At 36.0% G+C, this 27,205-nt stretch overlaps 2 protein-coding genes across 2 annotated transcripts; both read left to right on the top strand.

Annotated features, from left to right (window-relative positions):
- Positions 1–13,476: 13,476 nt before the first annotated feature.
- On the top strand, positions 13,477–13,866 carry LOC145098036 (uncharacterized). The gene has a single exon (XM_079035721.1). The coding sequence runs from the start codon at positions 13,477–13,479 to the stop codon at positions 13,864–13,866; it is 390 nt and encodes a 129-aa protein (XP_078891847.1).
- Positions 13,867–16,571: 2,705 nt separating this feature from the next.
- Positions 16,572–17,144, top strand: LOC145098037 (uncharacterized). Its single transcript, XM_079035722.1, has one exon. The coding sequence runs from the start codon at positions 16,572–16,574 to the stop codon at positions 17,142–17,144; it is 573 nt and encodes a 190-aa protein (XP_078891848.1).
- Positions 17,145–27,205: the final 10,061 nt, after the last annotated feature.

The raw sequence follows: 27,205 nt of genomic DNA on the forward strand, positions 1-27,205 counted from the left end.
AAATTAACAAAAAAATTTATACATAAATCATTCATATTTTAAATTGTGAATTTAATATATTAAGTCGTGAATAAAATTTACATTATTTCAAAAGAAAACAAAAAAATTATAAAATAATCACAGCTTAATGTCAATTCATTCACAGCTTTATACACTCAACTCATAATTTAATACACAAAATTTACAGCTTAATATAGTCAATTCATAGTCTAGGAAGAAAATATACACTTTAATGCAGTCAATTTATAGTTTAAAACACAAAAGTCATAGTTTAATACACAAAATTCAAAGTTTAATACACAAAATGTATGCATCCATAACCATATTTTCAGCTTAACACTCTTTATATAGTCAATACAAAGTTTATACACAAAATTCATAGCTTAATACAAGTAACTTCATAGTTTCATACACATAATTCACAACTTAATCTAGTCAATTTACAGTTCAAACAGAAAATTCACAGCTTAATACAGTCAATTCATAGTTTAAAACGAAATTTCAAAGCTTAATGTAATCAATTCACAGTTTAAAACACAAAAATGACAGCTTAGTAGACTAAATTCACATTTTAATACACAAAAAGTAGTATTCACATCCATATTATCAACTTAAAACACTTATTACAATTAATACACAATTTAATATATAAAATTCACAAACAAGTATAATAAATTTAAAGTTTAATTAAAAAAAATTATACATTCACAAGTTAATAGTAGTTAAAACTAAGATTAACAAAATTATATGACAAATGAGAGATTAAAATATCAAATTCACACATTAACAATAAAAAAAAAAAAAAACACCAAAATATAATAGAGATCTGCAACAAATGCAAGTAGAAAAACATAATATCAACTTAAAACTTTTAATTTATAGTTAAATACAGAAAATTCACTGTTTAATACCCAAAAAAATATGCATTCAAAAGCATATTTTCAACTAAAAATTTTAATACAATCAATTCACAGTTTAATACAATTAATTCATAGTTAAATATACAAAACTCACGGCTTAATATAGTCAATTACAGTTTAAACAACAAATTCACAGCTTAATTCATTCAATTCGCAATTTTAAACACAAATATCATAGCTAAATACACAAACTTCATAGTTTAATACACAAAAAATATGCATTCACAACTTAATTCACAGCTTAATAACTTACCAAATTTCATTGAGGCATTTCATCAAACACTTTATTTGCATCTTTTTTTTCAGAACTTCCTTTCGTAAACACCATCAATGTAAACACCATACACACACCAGATCTAACCTGAAATGGACAAAAACATCAGATCAGATGTCGATTTGGTGGTGTTTTGACCAAAAATAAGAGAGATAAAGACGAAAATGAGTTATACATGGGAAAGAGGTGACACATAACAGATCTGGTACAAAGTTGACAAACATTTTCGCTGGTGATGGAACATTTCAGAGAAAAAAATAAGTTCAAGAGTTATGAAGGCGGATGTTCTAGATCTGAAGGTGGCGACTCCAGATCTGAAGGTTGGCGGATGGTGGTGGTGAGATCGACGTCGGTAGCAAGAAGTAACGGTGAGGGAGATGAGGGCAGATATGAAGGCAAATGTTGTAGATCTGAAGCCGGGGGTTCTAGATCTGATCAGATTTGAACTACGAAGACCACCAGAAATGAGACAAGACCACAAGAATCCTTTAACTAGTATTTTGGAAGTCCCCGGAAAAGCACGTAACGGCGGTGGTAACGAGTTTTGTCGGCGACATGACGCAGCGACATGGTGAAGACATTAGGTGGCGGTGGTGGATAATCGTCGGAGGTAGGTGACGACGATGTTGTACAGTTGCTGGAGGTAGGTGGCAGCGGGGTTGTACAGTCACTGGAGGTAGTTGGTGGTTGTAGATTGTAAACCTTTACAGCTTCTATTTCGTGAGAATTACAGCTTATGTCATTCCGTGTTTTGATAAAAATTTCCCTTAATTAGTTGGTTCTTAGGTTCTTAATCTTTTTTGGTTCTTATTTGAACTTTTACCTATATATATATATATATATATATATATATATATATATATATATATATATATATATATATATATATATATATATATATTAATTGGAGGTTACGTTTGCCGGGTAACATTTAAAAAAAAACACAAAAACAAAAAGTGTAAAGTGAAAAAAAAAAGAATTCTAAAAATCCCAAAAAATAATATTTGTCAAATGACATTTTACAAAAAATCATTTTTATTTATTAATATAGATTTTGAATTTCCATTGATAAATAGTTTAATATAGTAAACTTTAAACACAATTTTAAAGAAACTATATTTTCAATATCTATCAATTGCTAAATATTCGGTAATCATTATTACTTCCAACAAATTATAAACATTTTTTAGTTTTTAATTTTTAAGTTATTGTGTTGTGTTTATTTATTTTTATTAAATTTTTGTTATATTTAATTTTTCCTATATCAATATCATTTGTATGATTGATTGTGTTTTGATACTATATTCAAATTTATATTGTTTTATAAAATGTAACTTTATTAAATATCTACACACATTATATATATATATATATATATATATATATATATATATATATCATGGTTGTAAAAATCGATCTAGGCGGCCGATTAACATTTAGCGGCCTCGAACCGCCTACAAATAAAGGTTAGAGGGTAAAATAATCGATATTGGTCAATATCAGTTGGTCAAAACCGATCCAAATCAAACTAAATCGGATCCAAAATCGTGCTCAATGGACCCACCAACTCAAAGGAGACAGCTGGCCCTAAGCATAGTTGGATATGAATTTCAGTTTAGCCTTCTACCCTTTTTATAGAAATGTTTTCCCTTGATATTTAATCCCACTAACGATGTGGGATACTGAATTAAAAAACATAGGAACACACAAAGATAAATTCATTCTTCCTTCTTCTTCTATTTTCTAGTTCGTATGTTCAGAGGTTGTTTGGGATTCTCGGTATGCAACTATATCATGTTAGTTCTTAAATCTCGACTCCAATTGGAAGATGATAATCAACAGTGGTTAGTTCTTCAATGACATTTCTTTCAAGCTTGCTCAAGTCTTTAATCTTCGGCGACGGTGACGACTAAGCTGATGTTGAAGTCTCAGATGAAGAGGCTTTTCGATCGGCTATTCCCTAGCATTCTAAAGAACAGTTCGAAGAAGACAAACGGAGCGGGTGAAGTCATAGATGGAGAATTCGAACTGAGTTATGTTTGTTTGGCTAAATGGTTCGGAATTCGGAGAAGACAAACACCTCATTTCTCTCCACCTCAATCCACCAATCCTCCACCATGACTACCAGCTGTAAGATTTCCAGGGTTATAAAAAGGCTTGAAAATTCTGAGAATCGTGTTAAACACTTTCAGATTAAAGTATTTGGGTGGTACTCCCAATATCTAATCGGATAAGACTCAGAAAATTGAAAAAACAGAAGAGAGAATGTTCAAGATGTTATGAAGAAGAAGTGTACCAACCACATATTTCGAATATGATCATATAACCAGGAAAACGTCTTGTCTTAAAACTGCCACATGACAGTTTTATGTCCTAAAACTGTCAAAACGTCATAAACCAACTTAAATCCGGGTCTAGAATATGGATCACAAAACCAGGTACATTTACCAAAAATCTGGATTTCTGAAGCATTTTTTAATATCCCAGGGGCGCTGCCCCTGGACCCCCGTTGGTTTAGGGGCTTCGCCCCTAAATAACAGTGTACTTCAACAAAGACAATATTAAACAAATGTGCACTCCGCACCATACCGATTTGTTTAATAATTGTCAAAGTGACATTAATCAACAAATTAACCCCATTACACTTAAATAACATAAAATCACCAACACCAGCTTTAGCTCCAAGCTTTGTTTTGGGCGTGCGAAGATGAACGTAGATGCTGAAAAGCTTGTTCTTGGGATCAAATTGGGCGTTCAGTACAAGTGATTCTTTTACTCGTCATTCTTTCTTCAAATTAATCTCATCGATTTACTAACCGGTTATTCTGGATTCGAACTATTGTTCATGATACCTATGATTTAATCTATTAATCATCATTTATGATGGAAGATGATTGAAACAAGTTGCTTAGTCAATGATAATTTGCATCTTGTTCTTTGATTATTTACTAATTTATCATTGTTTCTAGAATCTGAATATGAACTCTACAGATTAGGATGATGTTTTAGTTGATGTCTCCATTGTATCTGAATCATTTACTTTTGCTGCTAATGCCATTGACAAAAATATCCGATTTCATGTAATTTACATTAAGAACTCAATAAATAAATCAACCAATTAGGGAAAACTAGAAATTGAAGCCCCAAAAGATAGAATTTACTCCGGTTATATCTAATTTTGGATCTTGTTTGATTGCAGTTTACGAGGAGGATCTGTGCTAAATCTGTTCTGGAATGTCTTCATTTAAAAGCACCGGAAGATCCTAATTGAGAATATGACAGATGAATTTTCATTAAATTTGAATTGCATACCATAGGTAATGTGATGATTTTTCTACAAGTTCTATACCAAGCATAGTGTATTTGTTGCGCATTGTTTTCTAATCAAAGCTTTAATCTAACAAATTAATATAAAAATTGCTAAACATTTAGTGATAGTTGGTAAGAATTTTTAACAAGGTTTTAAAAACCGGAACGGAGAGCGAACCGATCGTCTTACCGATTCGCTGGTTCAACTGACTGTCATAACTGACTGTCTTACTGATTCGATGGTTTAACTGGTCCAACCCGGTTGGAGCAGTCTAAAAAACCGGATTATGTCATAATTAAGTTATTATTATTTTTAATTATGTAAAAAATCCAAAAAACGAAAAAAAAATAAATATTTTTTAAAATTTCCGGTTTTGACCGGTTCAACCGGTTTCTACTGGTTCACATGAATACCGGTTTTTTGGCCTTTAAGAACCTGATCCTCGACTAGTTCCCGGTTGAACTGGTCCGGTTTTCAAAATATGGGTTTTTAATTGTGCATTATCTAGCAAATTTGATGAGTTTTTTTGTGTTGAATATACCAAGAAGTAACGGTTGTTCTTTATACGAAAACTTAAATCCATCAGTAGACTTGGTCCCAACTTGAAAAATAATGAACCATCGAAGGCATGATGTTTAATTCTAATTATCTATACAACACAACTTAATTATTATTCCGACTATGATAAAATGATTGCATAACAAAATGTTGTGTCTTTTTGGAAATAAGGTGTTAAGCTTTTTCGACATTTTTCTCAAAAGGGCATGTATTTAGTTTTGAATTAAGTTACCAAATTAAGGCTAGATGGTTTACAAAGCAATCAATGACCTAAATTAACTTGATTGCATAACCGTTTATTGATAATGTTTCTCAAACCAAAACGAATCATGTATTGATGTCATATTGTCATTCCTTAATGATGCAGTGAAGTTGGTCGTATGATATATTCTCAACCTTTTGTCTTGTTATAGTTTTACTAGGTGTAAGACCCGTGTATTACACGGGTTTATTAAAAACAATAAATTTAATATCAAATTATGAACATTAAACAATTTTTAAAGTAGTACTTTTACATATATACAAAGGCTTTGATAAATAAGTATGTAATTAAATCCAAATTAATAAAAAATAGTAATGACATATTGTAAATAATTGTTATGAATTACAGATTTCCAAAAATTTGTTTGAACACAACATTAAATGTCTTATTACTAAGGTTACTGTCATTGTATAAAATTAATATTTCCAATCTATCACTGCTTTTAACTCTGAACAATACAACATACATTTGCCTATAAGTAAACACCGATTGTCTAAAAAATAAACCCACATTTAATAGTGACTGACATTTATTTTTGTTTATTATCATCGCAAAATATACAACCAGTGGAAAATGATCAATCTACTTTTAAACATTAAAAAAATGTTCCGCCCCTATAAAAAGTTTATCATTCTACCCCCTCCCCCCTTATACGGTTAAAATATGATAAGTTATACATAAAAATTAATGCATAGTTATTTACTACACAAATACTGAAATAAGATGTTTCATGATTAATTGAGCATTGCAAGTACAATGCCAATTATATAATTGACGATGTCGATAAAGACAACTGTGTCTACAAAATTCCAAAATTATCCTTAAATTAAACATTAATTTTTTCATTCATATTAAGGACTTCATAAGATGAAATAACATGAGTGTGTTGTACTAAGTTTAGTAATCAATTAAGGGGAAAATGAAGATGTTAAACGAAAAAAACATTCAATTTGAACATTCAATTTGAACCAGATTATACCTGGTATCACAAACACATTGATAGTAAAAAAACATAATATTTTCCAATGTTGATTAAATATATTTGATAACATATTAACAACATTACACGTCTGAATGTCGAATCAAAAGGAGAAGATTAGTACCTGACTACGCAGTCCACAAAAACACCGATCATATTATATATAAATTCAAGCTTATAAATTGTTATCAATAAGGACTGGATTCCATAAAAAACAATGTGACATCAAATGACGAAATTGTTTTCAAGCTTGGAGTTTTTTTTTTTTTTATTTTTTTTTTATTTTTTATTTTTTTTTATTTTATAAAATCAACTTATATGAATTTTTGAAATATTAAAGGATGTTAAATCTTATATTTTAGGAATACATATTAGATAGTTAAACTTTATAATTGTTACATTTAAACATGTAAGAAATAGTGCCATTATAATTCTATTTATTTTAAAAACATATATATAAATTAACCCAATATGCATTCTTTATTTGAATAAAATATACATCAAATTAGAAGTAAAATTTTATGAAATTTGAAGTATATCAATTTATCATACCCCATAATGATTACACCCTCAATTAAATTATATAATTAATTATGATTGTCCATTAGTATGATTTGTTGTCTCTTTGATTTGGGCTACATGGTTTGAAATTGTTCTAAGGAATATCGAATAAAAATGAATATGATATTATCACAACCTAGAAAAATAAAACTTCAAAATGTAAAATCAAAGTCAGTTACAGCCAAGACAACCCAAAAGTTGAATGCAAGTTCATTTTTTCTTACTTAAGGCGATTCTACAATAAACAAAAAATTAATAAATTGGAAATGCACTACTTTGTATTAAATGTTTTTTTCAGTTACATATGATACCATTTGAAATTTAAGAGACCAAAACGTTTTCAAAATTTGAAATATTTCCTATCAAGAGAAGAAAGTAACCGTTTTTGGCATTATCAGTTACATTTATCCTAATTTATTATGCTAATAATGAAATGTCTTAAATAAATTAATGATGTGTCAATAAAATAAAAATGGAATAAGTAAGAAAATGACATGTGGAAAACAAATTAGTCAAAAATGCTAAGAAAATTACATGTGGCAAAATCAATGAGAACATGACAAGTGGCAAAAACATTTTGATTTATCAGAGAAGATTGTTAAATAATTAAATAGACTAATTGTTTCTGTTAATGGATGCAGTGAAGTTGCCAGGCTTGTGAATGTCTGTGGGTTGAGTATGCATGATTGGGCTTAAGAGTTGGTGGACAGATTGAGTACCTGATTATAAAAATAATGAAGGCTGAGGATTGAAGCTGTATATACTTCAAAGATGTGGACTGCAGCTCGTGTTTAGCAATCTGTAAGAGGAGAGGTCGTGGACTCTTTGTACCCCACAGGTCATTCAGGTTGTACCTGGTTATATACACATCTCTACATCTGCAAGATAAGATTATTATTCATTTGTTTTTCTCTCTGCTTTCCCTCTTCAGTAACGATTGCAGTTAGGGTTTTCTTGTCATTGTCAATTTAGATCTAGATTAGATAGTGCAAGATTACGCATCGTAATTCTGTTAAACTTTGTCATTCTCAAACATATTTTGATCTCCGGTTGTTTTTGAAGACTAATAATCTGTTCTTTGTATTTTAAGTAAAATTAGCCCCATGTTTTTCTTGTTGTAAAAATCTTTAAATTTGTATTACAACATCTATAAATACCTAAACATATATTTTCTTAAACTCTTATACCTTTTTAACTCTCTGATATATATTGATATTAATTAATATATTATAGCTTGAAGTTTGGTCTACTCGTTATTATCATGGTACTGCTCACTTTGCTAGCAGCCAAAGTATATCCACAGTTGAGGGATTGTCATATGTATGATATTGAAGATTGTTTTGTAGATATAGAAAACCCTAATATAGCACCAACCAAAAAATGTTGTGATGAATTCAGAGGGCATAGAGATTGTCTTTACTTCTACAAACAACATTACTTGAATTTAGGCGACATTATTCGTGCTTGCAATATCGAATTCCACGACATTTGTATCGGGTTATCTAAATAGTTTATATGTAAAGCAATAATTTTTTTTTATCATGGAACTTCTATATGATTGTATTTTATTTTCATAAGACTATGCGCACCATGTATCTTTATAACTTTCTTATTTTTTATAACATTTATTCATCTCGGTCTCGGCTTTACTTTGTTGTTTCCCTTAATACGTGTGTATGTTACCTAACTAACTTTACTTTGTGGTTTCCCTTAATACTTGTGTATGTCTTCCGTCGACACTAATGCCACACGTAACCAATAATGCTTCATCTTCACTAAAGGTATGGCCACTAATTGTAGTGTTCTCTTTTTTTTATTTTTTAGTATTTAACATTACAAATGCAGAAAAAATAGTGTAAAAATATAAGAACTGCCATGAAAATATTAATTGCATAAAAATAGATTGAAACATTAAAATTTATTAACACAACATCCCAAAATATTAGTCCAAACATTAAGTGCAAAATATATTTTAATTCTAACAAAACTTTACATAAATCCTAAAAGCAACTGCATGTTATCATCGCTCCTCTGGCTCTCCTTGTTCTTGTTCTCACCTGTATCATTACGTGTGTCACAATCAAAATCATTCTTCAAGTCACGCACTACATGCCCAGACTTTTAGCACTGTTTGAAGCACATCTAACTACAAAAAAACAACATAATCTTATAAATTAAACCAACAACTCACAAAAATATAAACAAAGTACAAAAAATATATTATCAACACATCAAACTATAAAACTAACAATTATCAAATTATAAATTACAACATATAACCAAACAACAAATTACCATCATATCAAATTATAAATAAACTAACAATTATCAAACTTTAAAATACCAACATATCAAACTATAACCAAACTAACAAATTACCAACATATCAACTATTACCAAAATATAAACAACTAACAATTACTGAACTACAAATACCAACATATCAATCTATAACCAAAGTATATATATAAGATATTTTAAAATAAATAGTCCATATGTGATTGTGGAGGTGTCTGAGACAATAGTGGCGTCTGTGATGGATGATCCTTATCTTACATCGACACAAACGTAAAAGGTTTACGCCTAATGCCTTGGATATGGCCGCATTGAACACCCAATTTTTTTTCGAAACCATTTCTTTCTTTTTGTTAGAGTTTTATTTTATTTTATTATTTTTTTTCCAATTAAAGCTTGAGTTTGTTGATTTAACTCTTGGATAAAAACATTATGCATTTTCAAAAAATGATTTACATCATAATATAAATAAACACTTATATGAAAATATTATAATTAACGACTTACATATTGTTTCTTGGCTATAGCACTAATGAATACCCCTTGGTGATCGATTTGAGTCTTATAAAAAACTTCGTTAAAAATTAGATAAATTATACTTTAAATAAAAAAACTAAATATATCATAACTTACTTTTCTTCATCAATCATTACTATATGAGCACGACCCCCCTCCTGTGTATCTATTGTTGTAATGCATGGACTCCTTTGCTTATCGTCGAACGGTTTATAAATTCAGGCATTTGAAAATGTTCAAGTGCTTGTGCCCCATTTCCATGTGACATACCATTGGTGGTTGGCTAATGCCCTTGGGATAGCTGCAAGCCCTCCGACTCTCTTAAAATGATTACTCAATTTACTTTTCCGGTCTCTATAACATTTTTGTAGAAACGCTTCCATGCTCCGCAACAACCGAGATACGCTGGGGATCCAAGGAAACCTTATCAAAATCATACTTTTCGTACAAATACAAAATAGTTAGTTACTTAAATACCAATCACAAATAAACTTAAAATACTAACATATAAATAAATTACATTCAGATGCACGACTGTGACATTCCTTAAAGCGTGGGAAACATTGTTCCAACCAGATACGCTAAAAAAAGATGTTCTCTCTCTCTCTCTCATATACTACCCAATCTCATGGGTAAACATATTGTCACAATCTCAACACACAAAAATGCAATATCTATGTCAAAATCAAAAGCCACAGGATTCCCCTTGTTTCTAGATAACAACTTTGAGAGTTTGATGTTTATAGACAATCCTCTTGTTCTTTTTGTTGGAACAACTGAAAAAGATAATTAAAAATATTAGTCATGATAGTTTATAATAAATGAATAAAAATAGCAACTAAATAAATCATAATAAGACTTCCCATCATCTTCGTGTTGCCCACGACCAAAGCCAACCGGAGGTGGTGGATCCTTGGCTCCATCAAATCCACGTCCTAGCCCTATCAAATTATCCATGATGTAAAACAATATCATCCAAGTAAACCTCATATATAGTCTGCAAAATTATAAGATGTATACCAACACAGTATGAATAAACATTAAATTTGGAATTTGGAATTGTCCCCTGATCGTAAATCAGCGGGCTTAAACTGCTTCACTATTGAATTTGACTGAATGGGTCCGCCTCTTCTCTCTCGTTTGTGTCTTAATCTCAATCTCCCTCTTCCTAACGAAGGACTGTAACTTGGAGAGGGAACCATACCTTTATGTCAACACAAACTCATGGATCTCTGTCTTGAACTTGCTCAAGTAACGAGACATCTGGACATGCTCCGAAGCAGGATACTCGGAGTAGAAAATGCCTCTCTCCGTAAACCTCTTGGTGATCTCTACCACTAAATTTGTCATCTACTTCAGCCACATGTACTGTTAGGTGCATTTTGTCCACCTTTTTGCACACATTTTAGTCCCTTTTATGCATCTATTTAGCACAATCGTTCATTTTTCTTGCATTTCATCCAATTCATGTTAGTCTTTAGAACAACCTTATTTGCATGCTTTCATATTCTTTTCAAGTAAACCAGAGGTTAGAATGCGCTTTGGGAGGTACCAGGAAGCATTTGTGAAGATTTCGAGATGATCGGGCGAAGAACGGAAAAGTTGGAAAAATCAAGTTTGGATTCGGAGGCAGAGGAGTACATGGGTCGTGTTGGATTTAAACTAAAAAGTGGGCACGGGTCGTGTTTGACCATAAAAGAAGATGTTGACCTTGCTGAACATGACCCGTGTCAGTTTAGCCCATTTTGACACAGGTCGTGTTGGCCCAACTGAGCAATTTTGAGCATTGTACTTTGGAAGAAGAATCGAGGATTGAGTGTCATTTTAGACAGAACGCAACCCGTGTTGAATTACTCTATCTTGACACGGGGCGTGTTCGGCCCTAAAACCGACTTTTGACAGTTTTTCCTATTTTTCATATCATGGGAATTGGGTCATTTGGAGAGACACGCATCATATGAGAGCACTATTGGTGAGAGGATTTCGAAGGCTTTTGCAAGGGTTTGATCATTGGTTATTTGGAAACATTATTTCTTAGCCACACATGGCTAGAACAGGATTACAAGTCAAAAGATGGAAATAGTATGCAATTACAATTTATTGGCTCCACCTTCATGTTTTAAATTCTTTGCTGTGATCTCAATTATATGACTTAATGTTTGCTTTTAATTCTATCTAGTGAATTTAATTTTGCTTTAATCAAATGTTTGATTCTAATTGTGATTCTTATTGGCCATTTGAATTAGGGTTAGGTCATTCAAGTTATCTAATTGCAAAACCCATAATTGTTTTGTGAATTGGACTAAGTAAGACGCACTCAACTGATTTCCATTGAATGAATTTTGTGTAAATCTTATTCACACATTCTTACACTCCCGAGCTTATGAGGAGTATTGGGTGTTGTTGGGAACATTCACAAAAAGTTTAATGCAATCTTTTAATCTAATTATAAGAGCTTGTTTAGATTAGGTTAGTAAGGTTAGGGTTAATCAAAGAGCTTGTTTTGGTTAATTAATGTGGTGAATGGGAACTGTTGGAGCTTGTTAACACTTTCAAGTACCAACTTAGATAGAATTGAGGAAATATCTAATCATATTTGAATCAGATTGCTAAGTTGTCACACATTGAGTTGAAGTCCTTACAATTTATGAATTTAATTCATTCATTTAGTTGATTCTTGTATCTTTAATTGTTTGTTTTAATCATTGCATTCAAAATCCCCCTCTTCACCTACTCATAATATCCCAAACTCCACACCCACAGAAACTCCAATCCCTACTTACACAATGGGAGATAACCATGGAGGGAATCCACCTCCAAACCCACCACCTGAACAAAATCTTTGCCAATAGGCGAGGAAAGAGGTTACTCAACAACCTCTTTGCATCACGTACCCAACAGCCACAAACTGAACTCCGCAATTTAATCAACATGGCTGAAGATTCTAAGCATTCAAGTCATGATGAAGAATGGTACACGGATGCACCTCGAGGTGTAAAAGAAGTCCAAGCACCTCAAATTGAAGCTCAATTGTCCGAGTTTACAAAAGTGGTAATGATGCTAGCTAAAGATAAATGTGTGCAACCCACACCCCGCCCTTGCAGTATTTGTACTCAAGCAGGGCACCCAACCGATATGTGCCCTTAACTTCAAGAGGAGGATTATGAAGAAGCAAATGCCTTGGGAGGGTATTCCGGGTCAAATCAAAGAGGATATGAGCAGCCACGGGGTGACCAAAGATGGAAAAACAATCGATGTTGGGGTGGAAATCAACACGTGAGTTATCAACAAAGACCACCATTTCCTCAAAATCAACAAAGGCCTCCTTTTCAACCTCAAAATTTTCAGCCAAGGCCACCACAACAACCACCTACACAAGCGGGTTCATCAAGCATGTCATTGGGGGATATTGTCAAAATCCTTGCCACTAGCACTCAAAGCTTCCAACAAGAAATTAATGCTAGCATTAAAAGCTTAGAGCAACAAGTGTCACAACTTGTTCAATCCGTGAGTATAATGGAATCGCAAGGCAAGCTACCATCCCAAACCGAGAAGAACCTAAAACACAATGCATGTGCCATTACCTTAAGAGGTGGGAAAAGATATGATGGACCAAGAAAGTCGAATGATGAAGAGGAAGAAATGGAGATTGAGGTAGAAGAAGCTGTTAGAGAAGAGGAAAAGAATGATAATTCAAAGTCAAAGAAGCCAATCGATACTGAAGGGAAAGTAACTCCGACACCATTTCCTTAAAGGTTAACAAGCACGAAAAGAGAACGAGAAGACGACGAGATTATGTCAATGTTCCAGAAGGTTGAAATCAACATCCCTCTTTTAGATGTCATTACACAAATTCCTAGATATGCTAAGTTCCTTAAGGAACTTTTCACATCTAAGAAAAATCTCAAAGGAAATCAAATGGTGAAAGTAGGGGAAAACGTGTCCGCCGTGTTACAAAAACTACTACCAAAGAAATGCAAGGATCCAGGTGTATTCACGGTTCCTTGTAAAATGGGTAACCTTTTTGTGCCACGTGCCATGCTTGATCTTGGAGCATCAATTAATGTTTTACCTTATTCAAGCTATAAAACAATGGAAGTTGGACCTTTAACAAAAACCGAAGTCATAATTCAACTTATTGATCGGTCTTTAATACACCCAAAAGGTGTATTGGAGGACGTAGTAGTGTAAGTCAATGAACTTGTATTTCCTGCCAATTTTTATGTGCTTGATATGGGAGATGATGATCAAACCTCGAGTTCCATACTTTTAGGTAAACCATTTTTAAAAATAGCGAAAACAAAAATCAATGTCTACAATGGTACATTATCCATGGAGTTTGATAGGGAGGTCATCAACTTCAATATCTATGAACCAATACGGTACCCAAGTAATATTCATTGTATTAATTTTGTTGATATGATCCAACGTTTGACTAAAAAGTGTTTTGAGTTGACTAACCATGATTCGTTGGAGTTAGTTTTGAGCATGAATTTTGATAACAATTTAGTCAAAGTGATTGCAACAAATTTCAAGCTTGATGAGGAGTTTCTGGAAATTGTAGAGTTCATGGAAGAGAGGAGGAAAATGAGGTATGATAATACCAAGGTGAAATTACCCATTTCTAACACAAAAGTTATTCCTTCTATTGTGTAGGCACCCAAGCTAGAGTTGAAGACTCTTCCCAATCATTTGAAGTATGCATATCTTAGAGAAGAGAAGACTTTGCCTATCATTATCTCCAAAAAGTTGTCCATTGAAGAAGAAGATAAGTTGGTGACTTTGCCAAAAGAGTATAGGAAAGCTATTGGGTGGACGATTGCTGACATAAAGGGTTTGAGTCCCTCTTTATGCATGCTTAAGATTCTCATGGAGGAAGACTTCAAACCAACCTGAGAGGCACAAAGAAGATGAAATCCCCCCATGATGGAGGTAGTAAAGAAAGAAATCATGAAGCTCTTGGATGTAGGTTTGATTTACCCCATCTCTGATAGCAAATGGGTGAGCCCCATTCAGGTGGTCCTGAAAAAGGTCAGGGTCACAATTGTCAAGAATCCAGAGGGAGAATTGGTGCCAACCTGTGTGCAAAATGGGTGGAGAGTTAGTATTGACTATAGGAAGTTGAATGCCTCAACAAGAAAAGAACATCCCCCCTGCCATTTATTGACCAAATGTTAGAGAGATTAGCTGGTAAATCTCACTACTGTTGTTTAGATGGTTTCTCGAGCTTTCATCAAATTCTGGTAGCCTCGGAAGATCAAGAGAAAACCACCTTCACTTTCCCCTTTAGCACATTTGCTTATAGGCATATGCCTTTTGGTCTGTGCAACGCACCTGCAACATTTCAGAGATGCATGGTGAGTATTTTTTCTAAATATGTTGAAAACATCATTGAAGTTTTCATGGATGATTTCATTGTTTATGGAAACTCCTTTGATGAATGTTTGAGCAATTTAACAAAAATTCTACAAAGGTGCATTAACACAAATCTTGTGCTTAGCTATGAAAAAATGCCATTTCATGGTGGACAAAGGATTGATTTTAGGTCATATTGTGTCCCAAAAGGCTTTGAAGTTGACAAAGCCAAGATAAATATTATCAAGAGTCTTCCTTACCCGACAAATGTTCGCGAAGTTCGTTCGTTTCTTGGTCATGCAGGTTTCTATCGGCGGTTCATCAAAGATTTCTCGAAGATTACGGTGCCGATGTGTCAACTAGTCCAAAAGGATGCTGAATTTGAGTTTACTCAGCCATGCAAGGACGCTTTTGATCGATTGAAGGACTTACTCACCTCCGTTCCAATCATCCAACCACTTAATTGGGATCTCCCATTTGAGATCATGTGTGATGCGAACAACACTGCGATTGGGGCAATGTTGGGACGAAAGGTGGAATGAGATCATCATGTCATTTATTATGCATTCAAGAATTTGGATAATGCACAAACCAACTACACCACAACAGAAAATGAGTTGTTGGCCAATGTCTTTGCATTAGAGCAATTGCGACAGTACCTCCTCGGGACCAAAGTGATTATCTATTTGGACCATACAACTATAAAACACTTACTACTCAAGAAAGATTCGAAGCTGAGATTAATACAATGTATGTTGCTTCTGCAAGTGTTAAATACATAAATCAAGGATAAAAGCAGGAAAGAGAATTCGGTCGCGGATCATTTAAGTCGAATCGTACCACCCAAAGACACCATACCAATCTATGATACATTTTTGGATGAGCATTTATTTGCTACTAATGAAGCTCCATGGCATGTGTATATTGTAAATTACTTGGTCACGAATCAGTTTCCTCTGGAATCAACCCATTGGCAAAAGGACAAAATCAAGAAGGAAGCAAAGAGGGATGTGTGGGATGAGCCATACCTTTAGAAGTATTGCGCGGAAAAAATGACCTGAAGGTGTGTTGAGCAAAATGAGGTATAATCAATACTGAAGTTTTATCATTCAGATGCTTGTGGTGGTCACTTCGTACCCCAAAGGATAGCTAGAAAAGTCTTATATAGTGGATTCTATTGGCCTACTATTTTTCATGATTCTTATGTGCTATGTGCACATTGTGATAAGTGCCAAAAATCTGGGTCCTTAAGCTCTAGGAATCAAATGCCCCTTACCCCCATCTTAGTATGTGAGATATTCGATGTGTGGGGTATTAACTTTATGGGACCATTTCCGCCCTCCTTTGGTTGTACATATATTTTGTTGGTGGTGGACTATGTGTCCAAATAGGTGGAGGCTAAGGCCACCCGTACTAATGATTCCAGAGTTGTTATGGATTTCCTTAAAACACAATTTTTCTCTCGGTTTGGCACTCCAAAAGCTCTCATAAGCGAACATGGGATTCGTTTTTGCAACCGGATGCTTAAAGTCGTCTTTAAAATGTATGGGGTGACTCATAAAGTCTTAACAGCTTATCACCCCCAGAAAAATGGTCAAGCAGGGGTTTCTAATAGGCAAATCAAAGGAATCTTGGAGAAAACAGTCAATCCAAACCGCAAGGACTGGAGTGTAAGGTTGGATGATGCCTTATGGGCATACCGGACCGCTTACAAGACTCCCATTGGTATGTCCCCATACCAGATAGTGTTTGGGAAACCGTGTTGCCTTCCGGTTAAGCTTGAACACAAAGCCTTTTGGGTGGTGAAGAAATTAAACTTGAATGAAGATGAAGTGGGAAACAAAAGAAAGTTGGACATTCAAGAGTTAGAGGAGATTATAAATGATGTGTATAAGAATGAAATGATTTACAAAGAGAAGACAAAGGCGTATCATGACAAAATGATCTCCCGGAAGACTTTTACAAAGGGTCAAAAAGTGCTTCTTTACCACTTGAGGTTCAATTTGATATCAGAAAAGTTAAGATCAAGATGGGTTGGTCATTTTGTGGCCACAAAAGTCTTTGACCGTTGTGCGGTGGAAATCACAAGCCAACAAACCGAAAAATATTCATAGTCAATCGTCATAGATTGAACCGTTTTACGAGGGATTCGAGGTGAACAATGATGAGATAGAAGTGGTTGACAACCCCACATACCAAGACTGAAGCAGATTTAGGGGCCAAGTCGAGCCAACGACTTAAAACAAGGGTGGCTAACCGGGAGGCAACCCAGGGGTATTTTTGTCTTTTGCTTCATAACATTTCTGTTTCTTTGAAATTTTGGGTTTTTAATGTTCCAAATGTGTGATAGCATGTTTTCAAATCACCAAATGAATCTCGGGATGTAAAACCATTTGTTTTGGACAATTTGGGATTTTTTGGTTCAAAAACGTGGATAGGCAAGCAGAGGCGTACACGGGTCGTGTTTATTTTGGCGTGGAATTGAACACGGGTTGTGCTTGAATTTTTGTTAAAATTTTCATTGAAAATCCTCGTGAAAACGACCCGTGTCATTTTAGTTCATTTTAACACGGACCGTGTTCAGCTATTCTCGGTAAATTTTAAACATACACGGGGCGTGTTGTTTTAGTTCAAAAAGACACAGGCCGAGTCTGTGCATCTGCATCAACAGATTCACAATTTTAAAATCGGGATTTCATCTCATTTACCGACAATCCCTTTCCAAAACAGTTTCTCTCTCGCAAGAAACCCCAAGGTCCGACTTTTCTTGAAAATCCTTTGATTCTTCACCAATTTTGGCTTAAATCTTCAAAAAGGTTTGATTTTCATCTTCTACACTTCATCTCCAACATCCCACACACCATTTTCTTGCACTTTCATGGTAGATTTGGGGGTTTTCACAAACCCTAGGTCCAAAAATTACTAATGATTTTGGTGTTCTTGTGCTTGAATATTCATGTAGGCAAGCTTGGGGAGGTTGAAGATGAACTTCTCACCAATAAAAATGCATTTCCACCAACGATTCAGTACATTCTTTCCAAATCTTCAAATTGTGGATTTTCTGTTTTTAGAGTCAAACTGAATACATTTTTGGCCTTTTTAGACTGGACAATCACTTGGAAATCATTCAAAACTGAGTTTCTCGCGAAATTTTGGTGGCGAAACTCGTGTTGATTGGATCCGTCAATAGTTGACTTTTTGACTCGTTGACCAGTTGACTTTTACCCCAAAATTTTACACATGGAAGGCGAGCAATCTAAACGACCTAGGCACACTAATTCGTCGACCCTTCTTCGTAGATCTCCATCACCACCGCCTCCACTTCAACCCAATCTGGTACATGGTGGTGTGGTTTGTCTTGGCCCAATTCAAGTTGCCAAACTTGAGGCCTTTCTCCAGCGCATACATACTATCCAAAAATTTGTGCTGTGCCATCTCTCCGTGAGTTGCACATCTATAACCAAGTCTACAACTTGTTCCAAAACATTAGATGGCAAGGGTTGTTGCAAGTCCACGAGCTTAACTATAAAGTCCCAACATCCGAGTTCTCGTCCTCAGTCTATTTGGACCATGGTTTCCTAAGTTTCCAGCTCATGAACCATGATTATGCCTTGTACCTGTCCCTAAACCAAATCAATGCTATTGTTGGGGCCCCAACAGAAAACACTTTTGGCCCCAATGAACCGATTCCAAGATACAATGATCTCACGTGGTGGAATCAGCTTACGCATCAACATCCCTATGTCTCAAGTGATGCTAAAGCCTCATATCTCATCTATCCTGTGATGAAAGTGGCTCATCAGATTATTGCTTTGCTCGACGTCCCTAGAGAAGAGCAAAGCACCATTAGCATTCTTGAACTAAAAATACTCTATGTTATGGCCCACCCGGATGATAACCTCCTTCCTCACTATGGCTCATTCCTTTGCAACAAGCTCACCCACCTCAGCACATCACGATCCGGAAAAATCTATTGTGATGGCACTGTCAGTTTGTTTGCCAAAAGTGCTCCGGTCCGGGCCCCATATCCCAGAAACCACCAACCAGTACCCGATGAGCCCTACCTCACCATGGTAGTACTCGAGTCCATGAGAATGCTTCGGACGGAGAACGGAAATCATAATTAGACTGTGGGCAAAAACCACGACCCAAAGCTTCTCATGACATCCAATAACCAAAACATCCTTACCCTCAAGCGTCCTACCAAATTCACCGACTGGCAAATAACCCCTACCTTTTCCCTATCTCCTCTTCTGGTGAAGAAGATGAGGAAGGTGAAGAAAGTGAGGATGATGATGAGGGTGGCGAGGAGGCACCAGAAAATCCTCCTCCCATGGGTGGAGCAAGCTCATCCCATGATATTTGACATCCGCTATACCACCAACAACACATGGATCAATTCCAATCGATCCACACCACCTTGACTCCTACCATAAAGACCTCATGAGCCTGTCACAAAGTTTTTCATCCTTCACCACTCAATATGCTCGGGATCAAGAGCGCCATCACAAGCATGATGAGGACTTTTGGGCTTGGACCCGAAACTCCAGCTATTATCCTCGTCCTCCACAATAGGTTGTTCAAGCCTCTCCAAGCATCGGTGACGATGCTTATATTTAAGCTTGGGGAGGGGTAGAGTTGTACATTAGGTTCATCCTCATGCATTTTCATGTTCATATTCATCCTTTAAAAAAAAACTCAAAAAGATTTTAACCTTCTTATTTTCATTTTTTTATTTTTATTGCACTCTGCATATTAAAATCTATAAAACCTTAAAATATTTTTCTCTTTGATTTAGTTTTAAAAGTTTTTGCCCCCATTTTCTCGCATTTAAAAAAATAATAAAAAAATAAAAAATTATTTATATTTATATATACGAGATGAAGACACTCTTTACATTCTATAGCTCCATTAAGTGGGAAAACGAAAAATCAAAATGAAAAAAATCTGAAGCGACCGAATTGTCACTGGAAGTGTAAAGTCAGCTGTCATAACTAGGGGACCCAAACACCGTAATTCGAGATGCTGACTTTAGATAATAAAAAAACTTGCATGCTAAAACATTATTGTGGGCAGTAATAATAACTTTAGGATGATTTGCTTCTGAATGTTTAAAAAGAATCTTTATCGACAACTCAAGACCCACAGAACACAGACCTATTTGTTGACACGCGTTACACTCGCGATAACAGAGAGCTTAAGTATTAGATCCACACAGTCAAGAAGGAAGAAAGGGTACAATTGTCACATCCAGTACCCAAATCAAAATTTCAAGCACCCAATCGAAGAAATTTTAAGAGATTCAAAAATATTGATTGAAGAACTCAAAGCTCAAATAGAAGATACAAATCAAAGTTCAATCAAATCAGAAGCCATATCAAAGTCAAATCTAGAAAACGAAGAACTGTGTGATATGATACTTGTGGCTCTCAAAAAAGTGAAAGCATAGGAGTTGGGCCCCTTCGGGTGGGCTCACTGCTTCAGCGAAAGCAGATTTGCCGTGACGGGTTCTTAAGGATGCGTTAATTCTAATTCTTGACCATCTAGTCTTAAGGACATGAGATCCCGAACTATGTTATTTTCGCTCATAAAGCTTATTTAGGTATAAAGTTTAAATAAAACTATGGTTGGGTTATTGGGTTACACTGTTTCGTGGTCTTCCTCACTTTAGTAGTCTATAATATGTGGAAGGTAGTAGGATGGTCTCCTAGGTATTAGTGATTGGATCCCCATCAATGTAATGTTTGATCGTATATATATATATATATATATATATATATATATATATATATATATATATATTAATAAAAATAGATAAATTACTTGTGTTCTTAAATTTTTCTTTTGTTCATTTTGTTTCTTAAGTATCTTTTGTACATGTGTTTCTTTTTCATGATTTTCATTGCATGCATTCATTCTTAGTTTAGGATCTTTCTATCCCTTTTTGCTCTATGTTTCTTTTTGCTATCGAGAAATGGCCCTGTTCGTCTAGTTCTTGTTCATTCTTGAGGACATGAAAGGTCTAAGCTTGGGGAGATTTGTTAGGTGCATTTTGTGAACCTTTTAGTCCCTTTTATACATCTATGTATCATAGTTGTTCTTCACTTTTCTTGCATTTCATTCAATTCATGTAGTCTCTAGAAAAACCTTATTTTCACGCTTTGATGTTCTTTTTAGGTAAACCGGAGGTTAGAACGCACTTTGGGAGATGTCTGGAAGCATTGGTGAAGATTTCAGGATGATCAGGCGAAGAACATAAAAGTTGGAAAAATCTAGTTTTGGATTCAGAGGTAGAGGAGTACACGAGTGTTGTTGGATTTACATTGAAAAGTGGGAACATGTCGTTTTTAACCAGAAAAGAAGATGTTGACCTTGTTGAACCCGACCCGTGTCAGTTTAGCCCATTTTGACACGGGCCGTGTTGGCCCAGCTGAGCAATTTTGAGCATTATACTTTGGAAGAAGAATCGAGGATTGAGTGCCTTTTTACACAGAACACAACCCGTTTTGATTTACTCTATCTTGACGCGAGGCGTGTTCGGCCCTAACATCGACTTTTGACAGTTTTTCCTATTTTTGATATCACATGAATTGGGTCATTTGGAGAGAGACACATCATATCAGAGCATTATTGGTGAGAGGATTTCGAAGGCCTTTGCAAGGGTTTGATCATTTGTCATTTGGGAACATTATTTCTCTTATTTTTAAGTTGTATTTGCATACTATTTCCATCTTTTGACTTATTATCCAGTTCTAGCCATGTGTGGCTAGAACCCTAGTTTCTCCAACTTAATGTTTTGACTTCTTGGTTGTGATCTCAATCATATGACTTGATGTTTGCTTTAATTATATCTAGTGAATTTGATTTTCCTTTAATCAAATGTTTGATTCTAATTATGATTCTTATTGGCCATTTGAATTAGGGTTAGGTCATTCAAGTTATCTAATTGCAAAACCCATAATTGTTTTGTGAATTGGGCTAAGTAAGAAGCACTCAACTGATTTCCATTGAATGAATTTTGTGTAAATCTTATTCACACATTCTTACACTCTCGAGCTTATGAGGAGTATTGGGTGTTGTTGGGAACATTCACAAAAAGTTTAATGCAATCTTTTAATCTAATTATAAGAGCTTGTTTAGATTATGTTAGTAAGGTTAGGGTTAATCAAAGAGCTTGTTTTGGTTAATTAATATGATGAATGGGAAGTGTTAGAGCTTTTAACACTTTCAAGTACCAACTTAGATATAATTGAACAAGTATCTAATCATCTTTGAATCACATTGTTAAGTTTTCATACATTGATTTGGAGTCCTTACAATTTATGAATTTAATTCATTCATTTAGCTGATTCTCGTGTCTTTAATTGTTTGTTTTGATCTTGCATTCAAAACCCCCCTCTTTACTATTGGTGACCAAAGTACCTTGTGCAAATATATATATATATATATATATATATATATATATATATATATATATATATATATATATATATATATATATATATATATATATATATACTGATTGTCCCGTATCTCTGTGATTCGATGCTACTTGCTTTGTACTACCTTTTATTGCAATATAGAAGTGTTCTTTTGGAGTATATCGTACCCCTTTATTTGTTGGGTTTGGCACGCCTAACAGGTACTCCTAAGCCAACCTCTCCCTCTGCACCAGGGGAACATACTCGATGCGAAACATATCAGTTAACTACTCTCATGTGACTGTTACTTTCTCTGCGGGAAAATAAGCAACTGTCTCCAGCTTCCACCAATCCTACACCCCCAGACGAAGAAGGTTTAAGGTGAACTTGACCTTCCGGTACTTCAGGCACGAGTATGTGAAGAAACAGCCCTCCACATTCTATATCCGTCTCATGGCCACGATCAGGTCCTTTACCCCGTCGATCTCTAGGGGCTTCATGTTGCTGAAGTCTTGGTATTGCATCTTACTCCTCCATTGGAGTCCCGCCACAGCAACAAAAATGTAGTGGCTACGGTAGCACCAGCCTCTCTAACGACAACATATCACTCGTCAAATATCTCGATCATGGTGGTCTTATTAGACCCAAGTACCTCCAAAATGTCCTCCCTAATAGCTATGGTCACATGGGTGGTGATCATCTCACAAATCTCATCGTTCATCAATCCTGGCCCATCTGGGTTGCCAACTCTTGATCCAGAATCTCTAGTGATAGTCATACTAAAAAACAAACCGAAATACATCAGTAAAGCTACAACGTGCACTATGAAATCATTAAGGGATCAACAAATCTTCATGATTCATGACTTCCTTGATACACTACAGGTTCTGTGCTTTAAGTAGTACATGCCCATACTACCTTCCACACTTGTTACCCCCTAAACCAGAACGGCAGAAACGTTCGGGGGCGGATGACTTCATGTAGTACCGTAACAAATGAATACATAGTAAAGAAAGAAATATAACCATCATATATATAATTGAAAGTTTACATTGTTAAAAGGTACATGTTCAAAAACCAATTACAATATGATGCCAAAATATGAATTTAAACTGGCGCCGCAACGTCCCTTCTTCAAAAGCTGTTTGTTACCTGTAATTACTGAATACCTGGGACATACAAGTAGTTTTGAAAGAGTAGATCAGCATTTAAGCTGGTGAGTTTCATAAGTATTAAATTACAATGTTTGTATGAACTAAAATGAAATGGATTGTTTTTGTTTGTTGGTTCCTAGAAAATCCCATATTTTCTACTGGTATAAATGTAGCCTTCTATCAAGACCAATGTTTGTTTCTAGAAAATTGATGTTTTTACGTATGTGAGTAGTGGTTTAGAAGTTCCAAAATTGTTAAGTCTTTCTGATCGAAGATATGTTGCAGGCTTTTATGGTCGGTGAAGATCGTGCACTTGGTTCTGTAGAGATAATGTCTCCAAATTTTTAGTGCGAAGACCACTGCTCCTAATTCCAGGTTGTGAGTTGTATAGTTAACTTCGTGTGCCTTTAGCTGTCTCGAGGCGTAAGCGATAACCTTTCCTCTCTGCATAAGCACACAGCCTAAGCCCTGGTTGGATGCATCACAATAGACAACGAAATCATCTGTCCCTTCGGGCAGGGACAGGATAGGTGCGCTGCACAAGGCTCGCTTCAATGTTTGGAATGCAGTGTCTTGCTTTTCACTCCAACAAAAGGGTACACCTTTCTGTGTCAGAGTAGTTAGGGTTTGGCGATCCTAGATAAATTTTGGATGAATCTGTGATAGTACCCGGCTAGACCCAAGAATTGACGGATTTCTGTGGGTGTCTTCGGTGCCGACCAATTCTCTATCGCCTTGATTTTAGACGGGTCCACGTGTATACCCTCCTCTCTTACCACGTGACCAAGGAAAGCTACCTTCCGAATCCAGAATTCGCACTTGGAGAATTTTGCGTACAACTTTTAAGATCTAAGAGTTTCCAACACTATCCTCAAGTGTTTTTTGTGATCTTCTTCACTTCTGGAATAGACAAGTATGTCGTCAATGAACACAATGAGGAACTTGTCCAGAAAGGGATGACACACCCGGTTCATCAGGTCCATGAAAACTGCCGGTGCATTGGTTAGACCGAAGGGCATCATTACGAACTCGTAGTGACCATATCGAGTCCTGAATGTTGTCTTGGAAACATCATTCTCGTGAAATCGTAGCTGATGGTACCCTGATCTAAGGTCTATCATTGAGAAGTAATTGTCTCCCTGAAGTTGATTGAAGAAGTCATTTATTCGCGGAAGAGGATAACGGTTTTTGACGGTGATCAATTTGTTCAACTCGCGGTAGTCTATACACATCCGAAAGGATCCATCTTTCTTCTTCACAAATAAAACCGGGGCTCCCCAGGGTGAGGAACTCGGTCTAATGAACCCTTTGATGAGTAGGTCATTGACCTGGCTGGATAACTCCTGCATTTTTGTTAGAGCTAAGCGATAGGGAGATTTGGCCACGGGATTTGCTCTGGGAATTAGGTCGATGCGAAAATCAACTTGACATTCGGGAGGAATTCCCGGGAGCTCTTTAAGAAAGTTACAGAATTCGGGGATGCTCTCGAGGTCCTTAACTTCCTATTTCTCGTTGATTATATGGGCTAGGAATGCATGGCACTCCTTTCGCAGAAGTTTTTGGGCTTTGATGCATGAAATGATGCGAAGGTTGGAACTGAGTTTATTGTCGTAGATCATGAGAGTCTGGCCAGAGGGAAGATTGAGACGGATGGCTTTCTCGTAACAAAGGATATCAGCATGATTGGGACTCAACCAATCCATGCCAATGATAACATCAAAGCTTTTTATGGAAACTGGCATTAGGTCGATGGGAAAAGAATGATCGTTGAGGGTAAGGGTACAACCTATGAATATATCGTTAGCGTTCTCTTTCTCATCGTTAGCCATCTCGACGGTAAACGTTTCGGTTAATGGTTGTGGATTATGTTTAAGAAGATGTTTGAATGAATGGCTAACAAAACGTCTTTCAGCACCAAAATCGAAAAGGATGCATGAATAGGAGTTGTCGAGAAGGAACGTACCCGTGACAACGGTGGGATCAGCGATTGCCTCCTCCTGGCCCATAGTTAGAACTCTCCCGGTGTTGTTGGTTGCCGCTGCCTTGGGGCAGTTTCTCTTGAAACGTCCAACTTCAACACAACCATATCAGGCCTGACCGACACCTGCTCCAGAAGCTTGATTGGTTGGTTGGGCTGGTGATCTGCAATTTCGAGCAAGGTGGCCCTTCTTGCCATAGTTGTTGCAGAGCCTTTCACGACATAGCCCGAGAGTACGATGATGGTAGCTGCACTTGCTACACCAAGGAAGGGTACCAGTGTATCCATTGGTAGGAGCTTGAGTTGTAGGAGCAGTGGCAGGAGTTGTAGCAGCGTGAACCGCTATAGTTTGCTGTTTCTTGGAGGATCCTTGCGAACCCTGACCCTTCCGTTAGTTCCAGAATTTCTTTCTATTTTCACCACTAGCTTTAGCCGGTTCAGGAGTGGTGACCACCTCATCGGGATTGTCTCCATGATCAATCAGAGTTTGCGCCAGACACTTAGTGTTGTCGAAGGTGTCTGGCTTCGCAGTCAAAACATTTCCTTTGGTTGGCTGGGTCAGCCCCCAGATGAATCTTTCATTCTTTTTACTTTCCAGGGTAACCATTCCCAGACAGAGAAGCGCTAAGTCTTCAAATCTAGAGGTGTAAGCGGCGATGTCAGAACCCTTCATCTTTAGATTCCAGAGTTCATGCTCTAGTTTCTGCATCTCGCCCCCCGGGCAGTACTCGGCAAGCAGAAGCTCCTTCATGCTGTCCCAACCCATAGCATTGGCTATTGGTAAGGTTAGGGATTTGACTCGGCCATTCCACCAAGTCAAGGCTTTATCAGTGAAAGTGCAGGCGGCGTACTTCACCTTATCAACTTCCGAACAGGAACAAATTTCGAAAATAGACTCGATTTTCTCGAACCATCGAGTCAGAGCAATAACACCTCTAGTGCCATTGAAAGATGTGGGTTTCGCGTTCTTGAAATCTTTGTATGAACACTCCTTCTGGTTTCCCTAGCTACCTTCCTGGTTTTGAGATTGAGTACCACCTCTTGGACCACCGAAGCCACCAGGGTTCATTTGAGACATGGCGGCTGCCACTGCGGCAGTAACAACTGCCTGGAACATAACATGATCAAATTAAGGAGGAGGTGGTGGTGGAGGATTGTTGTTCTTTGAGCTGTGTCTCTCTCTCTTGGAGGCCTCTTGATCTAAAATGATTAGGAAAGAGAGGATGGTAAGTCCTCTAGATAGACTCAAGCGATATGAAACAAGAGATATCTCATTATGGCAAATAGAGTGTTCTACTACGCGATAAAAAAGAAAGGATTATCGTAGCAAGTAAACTATCGCTTAAGGAAAGGATGAGTAGCAACACTTGTAATGAATTCTACAATGTATTCGACTTTGGCTAAAATACTCCTATAGTATTTTATGTTTTGCTGCGACGATGACTCATTGTTTGGATATTTGGTAAGTTTTAGGCCTGCTGCACACTACAGTCACTCCCAAGCACATGTTGGCCGTGTCTCGAATGAATATAGTTGATCAGGCTATATTGACCCTAGACACGACTACATAACTGCCCAGATTTGATCACAGTGTACAACACCCAATTACTTATGTTTTGTTC

This window comes from Lactuca serriola, chromosome 4 (assembly GCF_051521515.1).
Source record: "Lactuca serriola cultivar US96UC23 chromosome 4, Lser_US96UC23_V15, whole genome shotgun sequence".
Classification (NCBI taxonomy): Eukaryota; Viridiplantae; Streptophyta; class Magnoliopsida; order Asterales; family Asteraceae; genus Lactuca; species Lactuca serriola.